At 40.9% G+C, this 9,787-nt stretch overlaps 1 protein-coding gene across 1 annotated transcript; it reads right to left on the bottom strand.

Moving 5' to 3' along the window:
• Nucleotides 1-8,139: 8,139 nt before the first annotated feature.
• LOC123452944 (E3 ubiquitin-protein ligase RDUF1-like) lies at nt 8,140-8,733 on the bottom strand. Its single transcript, XM_045129690.1, has one exon. The coding sequence runs from the start codon at nt 8,731-8,733 to the stop codon at nt 8,251-8,253; it is 483 nt and encodes a 160-aa protein (XP_044985625.1). The 3' UTR covers nt 8,140-8,250.
• Between the last annotated feature and the right edge of the window lie 1,054 nt (nt 8,734-9,787).

Below are 9,787 nucleotides of genomic sequence, written 5' to 3'. Positions count from 1 at the left end.
ATACCTATATACACAAATACATACATCGCATCTCATACATACATACATATATACATACATACGGCATCTAATACATCTTTTATTTTATTTTATTTTAACTCTCAACACTCCCATCTCTCTCTCTGTTAACAGAGTTACACAGAAGAACTCTCTGCTCTAACTCAGCATAGAAGAACAACATCTTCAAATCTTCCTACCGGTCACTACCGTCGACGGATCGGAGTCCCGTTTGCCGGAACGAAACCGGGACGGTGAGGGGAACGCGATGGTGGGAGGAGCCCGAGGAGGGGCTCACCAACGTTGATGAGATGGCCCGGTGAAGCCGGAGTTCGCGGGAAGGCGGAGGTGACGGAGAGGAGGAAGATGATGCGGTGCCGGTGGTGGCGCGGTGGTGGTGATGCCGGTGGTGACGGCGGTGACGGAGCCGGCGAGGTCGGTTGGTGAGGAAGAGGCCCTCCCGGAGGGGGGCCGACGTTGAACGAGGGGGGCGGCCGGCCGGTTGGCTCGCCGGAGCTGGTGAGGTGAGGAGGGGGGCTTCGGGTTGGAGAGGGGGCCTCGGGTGGTGGCCGGTCGGGTGGGGAAGGGGAGGCGAGACCGCCGGTTCTGGGAGGCCAGTGGAGGGGCGAGGTGCAGGGGTGGCGCCGAAGTGGGGAGCCAGGGGGCCTCGGTCCCTGGGAGGACGAGGGGACCGAGAGAGGAGCGTAGGTGGGGGGAGGCTCGGTGGGGAAGGAGCCCGTGGGGAGGGAGAAGGAACCCGCCGGGAGGGAGGGAGACCTGGGACCGGCGAGGTGGGGAGAGCCTGCGGGATGGGGAGGTCTCGGGCTCGGTAGGGGAGGTGGGATCGAGGGGAGAGGGAGGGCGCGGGGCGAGCGGGATCTGCTCGGTCTCCTAGGGAGACCGACAAGGGGGGCATCCTGGCGTGAGGGGGTTCGGGACGGTTGGTGGGAGTGCGGGTTGGCGGCGGCCAGGGGGGCGGACAAGGGAGGGAGGGCTCTCGCGGGGGGGGGGGGGGTGTTACGATCCCCTGGCGGCGGCCAGGGAGGAAAAGGGGGAGTGGGGGCGGTTGGGCTTAGGGTTTGGGGGGGGGTTATATCTCCCCAATTAGGTGGGCTGGCTGGGTCAATTTGGCCTAGTTGTCCCACGGGGTTTGTTTTTCTTTTTCTTTTTTTTTTTTGCATTGTCATTTATTTGTTTTAGAACTAGAGTACTTTGACTTAAGAAAAAAAATATAATTTGCAGAATTATTTATGATGCATTTATAGACACTCCTCCAGAAAGTTTGTTAATTATTTGGATTAGTTTGAATTCTCATAATGTAGAATAGGCAATTTAAATAATGTTTGGCCTCTATTATAATTACTTTATGGCACTTAATTATATCAAATGATGTTGTTTGCTAGGTAACAATTACTTTGTGAATATTTGTGACCCAACCAAGATTTTTATCTTTAATATAAAAATGGCTTTGATTTTTATCAAGCGAAAGTTTAATTTTGTTAAACTTGATGACGTGATACTGTTAGCGAGTGATTACTATAGTCTAACTATATTTATTACTATAGCTTAATCCGGGGATGTCACATTAGCAGCGAAGTAGTCCTCCACCGAACGCTCATGAGCACCTCGATGATCCCTTCGAATGATCTTCCTTGGACCACTTCGTCGCTCAGAAAATCCAACTGAAAGCCTAGCCTTGATCTTCATTGTGATCCTCTCAGCAAAGGAGTCTACGACCCTCTGCTCGGCAACATACCCTTCCATGATTTTGGATGGGGCTAGTTCTTCAGAATCATCAAAGGATGATGATGAATCCGACATGGTGTGTGTGAGGAAGATGGGTTTGTAGGCTGAGTGGGAAGATGAGAGACTGGTTTGGATGGAAGAGTCTGAAGATGGGATTATATAGAGGTGCCTAATTATCTGAAGGGGGGAGGGGGTCACTGTGCGGGTGGGTGCTTGGGGCGGGATTAAACAGAAAACACGTTTTCCGCTCTCTTTTTTTCGTGAGAGGCATGGTTTTGCTTCTGCGAGAGGCACGGTTTTGCCTTCGCGAGAGGCACGACCCGTGCCTCTCAAAAAGGGCAAAACGTGGTTTCTGTTGTTTTTTTCTATCGCGTGAGGCACAGTTTTTTTGTCCGGTTTTTTCTTCCGGTTTTTTCGTAAAAAAATGTTCGTCAAAATCTAGTTTTGAAGATCTCGACGCGAGAAAGCCAACGGTAAAAACGGTTCGAGATTTGGATGCACGGTTTAGGAGATAAAATATTTTGAAAATAAGAATCTACGAAAAAGGGAAAACTCCGAGGTTACGACAAGTGACACACATACAGTGCGCCACTTGTCGCAACCTATGATTTGCGAGTAATTGTTGAAAGCTGTACTCGCTAACTAGTGATTTCAGAGGAAAACACTATTCACTGTTTATTGCCGCGAATTATCAGGGCTTCACAGGGACAGCGATGCTAGCACCGAGATGGGCCGGCCAGCAGATCGCCTCGGTTTTGGGATCTTTTCGGTTTTGAAAAACTTCTAAAAGATTTCCTGAACAGTTTTTTTTTTCTTTTCTATTTATTTTTTTCTGTTTTTTTTCTATTTCTGTTTCAAAAATGTTTTCCAAATATGGAACATGGTTTTTTGCATTCGAAAAAATGGTTCTGGATTTTCGACAAAAAACTATATTTTCAAAAAATGTTCCCGATTATTGAAAAATGTTCAGAATTCCAATAAATTGTTCTTCAAATTCGAAAAATATTACTAATTTTCAAGAATATGCTTCTGCTTTTCAAAAAAAAATCCAGATTTACCAAAAATATTCGGGATTTTCAAAAATGTTCTAGATTTCAAAAAATTGTTCTACAAATTCGACAAGTGCATTTTCTTTTTAAAAAAGTGTTCTAAATTTCAAATAGTTGCCTTTCTTCAAAAACTTTCATAACTTCATAAAATCTTCTGGATTTTCAAAAAATGCTTGAGATTTAAAAAAAATGTTTTGGATTTTCAGAAAATGTTCTTCAATTTCCAAAATGTTTGAAAAATGTTATCGTTTCAAAAAACAAATCTTGGTTTGATTTAAAAAAAATCGTGCTTCTAAATTTGTTTAAGATTTTTCAAAATTGTTCTTGGTTTGAAAATTTGTTCTCAAGATTCAAAAAAGGTGTAAACGCTTTTAAATTTCTTCTCCATTTTAGAAAATGTTCAAACAAATTTGTGCTTCCTAATTTGTTTGGGTTTTTAAATTTTGTTCTCTATTTCAAAATTTTGTTCTCAAGATTCTAAAAATCTTCCGGCTTTCAAAAATTGTTTGCGCTTCCAAACTTGTTCTCGAAATTAAGAAAATATTCGTGCTTTGAAAATTTGTTCGTGTTTTCAAATTGTTTGGTTTTTTCAAAATTGTTCTCCTTTTGTAAATTTTGTTTTTAAGATTCAAAAACTCTCCGCGCTTTCAAATTTGCTCAAGATTTTTCAAAATTGTTTTCAATTTCGAAATTTGTTCTTAAAATTCAAAAAATGTTTATGCTTTCAAATTTTTTCACGCTTTCAAATTTTCTCAAGATTTTTCAAAATTGTTTTCAATTTCAAAATTTGTTCTTAAAATTCGAAAATTGTTTATGCTTTCAAATTTGTTCGGGGTTGTTAAAAATTGTTCTCTTCTTCAAAATTTTGTTTTCAAGATTCAAAAAATATTCGTGATTTAATAAAAAATTCGCGCCCCATATTTATTCACGATTTCTCAAAATTATTCTTCAAATTAGAAAAATGTTTTTTTTGGCTCGAATGAAAAATAAAAGGAAAAAGAAAATAAAAAACGAACCAAACAACAAACAAACAGAAAAGGAGAAAAAGATCAGAAAAAAAAGAAACTAAGCTGGGCCAGCCCAGTCTGGGCGCGCCCCTGTGCGGCGCAGGGCTCTCTCGAAAAAAAAATACGTACATCACTCAGAAAAAAACTATACATACATAAGTACAAAACATGTACTCCCTCCGTCTCAAAATAAGTGACTCAAAAATGACTCACTTTTATACTAAATTTAGTATAAAGTTGAGTCATTTTTGAGTCACTTAATTTGGGACAGGGGGCGTACCTTCGTTTTTTCAAACGGTTGACCACTGACCAGCCAACCATTGAGTTTTCTATAAAAAAATGTGAATACAAAAAAGATTCACGAAATTGAAAAAGGTTTTACATTCTTTTTAAAAGATTCATGAATTAGAAAAAAATTGTTTGCGGTGATCTGAAAAAAATGGTTTACGATTTTCTAAAAGTTAACAGATTTTGAAAAATAGTTCATAAATTAAAAAAATTCATCAATTTGAAAAAGTCACAGAATTTTGGCAAAGCTTCATCGAGAGTGAAAATAAGTTCATCAAATATGAGAAAAGGTCAAAGGATTTCAAAAAATAAGTTCATTGAATATGAAAAAATCATCTAATTTTAAAAAGTCACAAATTTTTAAAAACATGCATTAAAGAAAACAAGAAAGGATGACAAAAAAGGAAAAATAACAATAATAAACTGAATTGAACAACTATATGAAGCAAAGAAAATTAACTATCTTTTCTTCAGCTGGGTGATGGCATGGTGGTTAGAGCTTAATTCTTGCAATGAAGGCGTTGCAGTTTCGAGCCCTCTGTGGGTTGTGGCAGCATCTTTTTGACGTTTTTCTATCATAGGTCGGATGGGCCGCCTCAGCTTGGAGTGCTTCAAGCGTTCGTATGCAAACTGCTCTGTAATGGACGCGTGAAGCGCCAAATAGGATGCGCCCTGCAGGTTCCCTTGTCGTGGCAGCCTCTTTGTGAGACGACTTCTATGCAGCGCTGCAGGCTTCCATTAACGTTTAGGTGCCTGCAGCGTCGCTGGCATAGGCCGGCCCACTATCGTGTTGTTCAGTTTTCTTTTATCTGTTTTCTTCCGTCGATCCAATAAAAAACGCCCAGCTTTTTTATATTTTACGAAAATAAAAATATGATTTTAAAAAACATTTATAAATTTAAATAAAAGGTTCATCCATTTTGAAATATTCATATGTTTAAAAAGACTCATCAGTTTAGAAAAAAGTCCATCAACTTTGGAAACAAGTTTATTCAAATTGAAAAAAAATCATCCAATCGGGAAGAAATTCATTAATTTTTTTAAAGTTCATAGAAATTCAAAAAATAACATCTATTTAAAAAAGTTCATAGAACTGAAAAAAGGTTCATAAATCATCGAAATTTCATCAACTTTGATAACAATGCATCCATTTTCAAAAAGATGTTCATCAAACTTCAAAAAAGATCATAGAATTTCATTATTTTATAAAAGGTCCATCAATTTTTAGAGAAAGGTTTATTAACTTATAAAATATTCATTGAAATTTCAAAAATTTCATCAATATTTTAAAAAGTTCATAGATTGTTTTTAAAAAAATGCACGTTAACTGGCGCACGTGACGCCAAATAGGAAATGCCTCATTTTGATGTTTTTCGAACATAGGTAGGATGGGCCGGCTCAGCTTGGAGTGCTTCAAGCGTCCGTATGCAAACTGTTGTGTAATGAACGCTTGAATAACCAAATAGGATGTGCCCTCGAGGTTTCCGTTCAGCAAGGTCGTGGTCGAGGTATCCTTTACAGGCCTAGGCCAGAATAGCATGCCCGGATCGAATAGTCTAGGCATATGTTTCCACTAGAGAGCACAGATGTCCGTGCTGGGAGATATGGAACAGTTGTTTGACAGTTTCCATGTTGACAAGTCGACCTCCGCTTCCTCGATAGAGCGAACATCGTCCTCTTGCCGAAATTAGATGGTGTGCTCTCGCATTATGGATGTCTCATCGGCTGGCTTCAACAGCAAATCAAGGTGACGTCGACCTGCGTCGCTGGCCTTACATCACATAGAACTTCCTATACATAACAGAGGTTATCCAATGTTGCAATCCTCAATAGCACCGACGATCGTCCTCAAGCTTGACTCCGCGAAGGTGTTCGACTCCATCAGTTGGGGTAGTCTACAACCTATGGATAATCATGAAGGCACATGGCTTAACGAGGAGGTGGTGCGGTTAGGTGGATACCATCTTGAAAACAGTAAATTTAACTGTTCTAATAGGTAACGATGGGAAATCCACCGTCCATGAATATTATCAAGATTGATATGAGCTGACACATTATGAACATGTAAGCCGATTACCGCTCTTATACCCGTTGAATAAAACTGACAAGCAGCGAGAGAGCGTAACAAAACATAACATGTCTATGAAGCCGATACTTCACGTATGAGAGAGATAGAGAGAGAGAGTGTGTGTGAATGAGCGGAGAAAAGAATAATGCATGCGTTCTCTCTCCCCAAAGAAAATAGTTGCTTTGTATATCATGGTCACATTTTGGATGGTCAATAACTTTCGAACCAATTTTTCACTTGTGAATTCATTTTATATACATTTGAATTCAGGGAGATTAGACCTTTAAAACAAGACACATTTTGGATACATTTTGGCTAGTTTAAATTTTACTGTTTCAACCAGTACCACATTTCAAAAATGGTTTTCCCTCATTTAAACAAAATAGATTTCACACGTTGTAAAATGCCTATTTCACACATCATAAAACACATATTTCAGTCATTTCAAAAACATGGTTTCACTCATTTCAAAAAGCTGATTTCAATCATTTGAAAAACTCATTTCTTTATGTAGAAAAGCCAATTTCGCTCATCGGAAGAAACTGATGTCACTTTTTTCAAAAATTATTTTCACTCATTGAGAAAAAAAATCACTCAGCTGAGAAAACATATTTCTAAATTAATTCCACTCAGGCCAAAAACTAATTTCAATTATCAGAAAAAATCTATCACTCAATTCAAAAAATTACTAATTAAAAAATACATTCGCTTCATAAAAATGATTTCACTTGTTTCTCAAAAATATATTAAATTATCAGTTTCACATGTTTTAAATAGTTTGAAATTTTGAAATAACAAATTTCACGTATTTTCAGCAAAATATGTGTCATGTGGATGAAAAAAAGATTTCAAACATTTCAAAATTAGTTTCACTCAATTAGAAAAAACATTTCACTTATTTTAGAAAACTGATTTCAACCATTTCAAACATTCACTCGTTTCGAAACTAGACCTCACCCATTTAAATAATTTGAAATGGTCAGCATGAAAAACAAATTTCACTCATTTTGGAAAATTAGTTTCACTTAGTCCAGAAAACCTATTTCCCTTATTTTTCAGAAAACTGATTTCACTAATTTAAAATGTTGAAATCTAAACATTGAATATATCCGAGACTCGTCTTTTTAAGGAACTTGGTCCTAGGAGTTCAAATATAAAAAAAGTTTCAAAAACAAAACTATCGTTAAAAAAGATGTGATGGATTGAAATTAGTATAGGCTGAATAAAAGGATGGTTTTGTTGTGTGGGAGAGGAGAGAGAGAGTTGGTTTATTTTATTTCCGCCATGCAAGTATGTGTTAGGGAGAGAGAGAGAAAGGGAGAGGGGGGAGGGAGGGAGGGAGAGGGAGAGGGAGAGAGAGAGAGGGAGAGGGAGGGAGAGAGAGATAGATAGATAGATAGATAGATAGATAGAGATCACATGCATGGGGGCTACTCAAATTTGACTTAACATCATTTACAAAAGGTTGATTAAGAGATACCCATAAAGCAATACAATGAAGTGGGCCTACAACCAATTTGTATTCGGGGATAATTTGTGAATTTTAAATTCGTGAACCCAATTTAAATTCATGAAAATTTAATTCGGGGATAATTTTCACATTCGGGAACTTACCTGGAATTCGTAAACATTTTCTGAAAACATGAAAAAATATTGAGAAACAGAGGCACCCCCCGGGCCGGCTCAAAGTTCTTGCAGAAGGCGAGGTGGTGTGCGACAGGAGGCTATCTGGCGACCTGCACGCTAACTAGAGACCTTTCGGCAATGTGTTTTCAGTAAAAGATGTCATTTCCGTCGACCATAAAGGCTTTTGCCATGACTTCGTGAAATCTTAAATTGATATGTTGGCTATGTTTTTCAGAGATACTTATAAGTATAGAATATGCGTGCATTTGTCCGCGTCTGTGCTGTGTTTAAAAAGAATGATATACCAATAAAAACGAAAGGTTACAAACGCCGGCACCCTCCTAGTCCTCTATGAAGAATAAATACTTTTGCCTGGACCAGTTTTCTTATAGAGAGCCAGTGGGCACAAAACCAAAGATGACCGGGTTCTGGATTCTGATCATGAGATAGCAGGGCCAGTGCCAGTCATCTACCGGCATCCCATGCGCTCCTCCTCGTCCTCCTGGCCTTGGGTACGCAGCGCGAAGCGGCAGAGCGGGCAGAGGTGGCTGACGCCGAGCCACATGGAGATGCAGTCCTCGTGGAACGCGTGGGAGCAGTGCAGCCGCCTCAGCGCGTCGCCCTCCTCGAACACCTCCATGCACACGGAGCAGCCCTTCTCCCTCGCCTCGCCGGCCGTGGTCCTGGGCAGCTCGGCGATGGCCTTCTCCGACGCCGGGACGGCGCCGAAGCGGCCGTTGCTGTACGGCGCATCTGCGGCGACGGCCGGCGGGTCCCACTCCCAAGTAAACGGCCTCAGCCGCCGCGGAGCCGGCCCCCGCCGCGGCGGCCACTCGAAAAGGGCGCGTGCTGGCGCAACCACGGCCACGGGCTCCGGCCGCCCCGGGCCGTAAAATGAGTGCGGCAGTCGAAACACCGCCGTGCCGGTGGCGGCGGCGCGCTTCACGTCCATTGGTGCCGGACCAGCGCAATCGGGACGGAGATTTGGTTGTGATGGTGATGAACTCACGAGGTCGACAACACTTTATAGATAGATTCACGCGGACGCCGAGGCGAGAGCTACGGACGTGGTGCTACATGGGGGACTCATCCGTTTCGACTCGGTGCCGGTGTCGCCTGCAAATTGCACGCCATGTCGGATCCTTCCGGCCGTTCCAAACTCGGAGCTCAGGAGGGGCATGGCAAAACAGACATTTTCGCCGCGATTTATGTTGCGGGAATACGGCAATTTGTTCAAGCAAACACAACAAATATAAATGCAGAAGTTGCCACGTGTTTGTGAAAAACAATTTCCATGTGTGCCCTTAAGAATTTTGTCACACCTGATACAATCATATGAGTGGACATTTTTGTTAAGCTGGGCAAACAACCCCTTTCCATTGCAAAGAACAGAAATACATCAGTTCCAAAAACATTTGAAAAAGGAAAGCAAGTTCAAGTATTGCCAGAGGGTCCATGGAACATTCGCTCGCTGTGGAACCGAATGCCGTGACACCACTCTGTCAACACACAGTTACCACTACTAGGTAAATGCCCGTGCGTTGCTACGGACAACAAACTTATAATCCAACCATTGATCAAAACATCATCACAGGTCATGAAAATGTAGTGTAGATTGCGATTATGACTTGTGTCACATGAAAATTCATAAGTACAAAACAATAATATACCACTTCGTCTTCAAATGTGTTCCGAGAAAAGCTATACTTCCACGTTTTATGCAAATAGAAAAAACAATTTGTCTTTTATCAGGCTATAGATCATCTGCTTGACTATGCTTCCATTTTTGTTGTCAAACCATTTGCAAATACAAGTATAATACGAAAACAAGGGCTCTTTCTTTTCCCTGTCTAAGCTGAAAACAGACCAATGAGCCACTATGTAGTTCCTCTCATTTCAGTCTCTCCGTTCTCCTTTTATTCTGGATTTAACTCATTTCTCAACCCATTGCTCCCAGGTTTTGTCTGGTGGAGAAAAAGAAAGATCGGAGGCAAAGGATTGCAATG

Source organism: Hordeum vulgare, chromosome 5H, assembly GCF_904849725.1.
Source record: "Hordeum vulgare subsp. vulgare chromosome 5H, MorexV3_pseudomolecules_assembly, whole genome shotgun sequence".
NCBI classification, from domain to species: Eukaryota; Viridiplantae; Streptophyta; class Magnoliopsida; order Poales; family Poaceae; genus Hordeum; species Hordeum vulgare.
The sequence above is the reverse complement of the archived record's forward strand: the minus strand, read 5'-3'. Positions and strand labels throughout refer to the sequence as shown.

Excerpts from the sequence above, each read along its gene's own strand:
- LOC123452944 (XM_045129690.1), bottom strand. The coding sequence starts at position 8,733 with ATGGACGTGAAGCGCGCCGCCGCCACCGGCACGGCGGTGTTTCGACTG.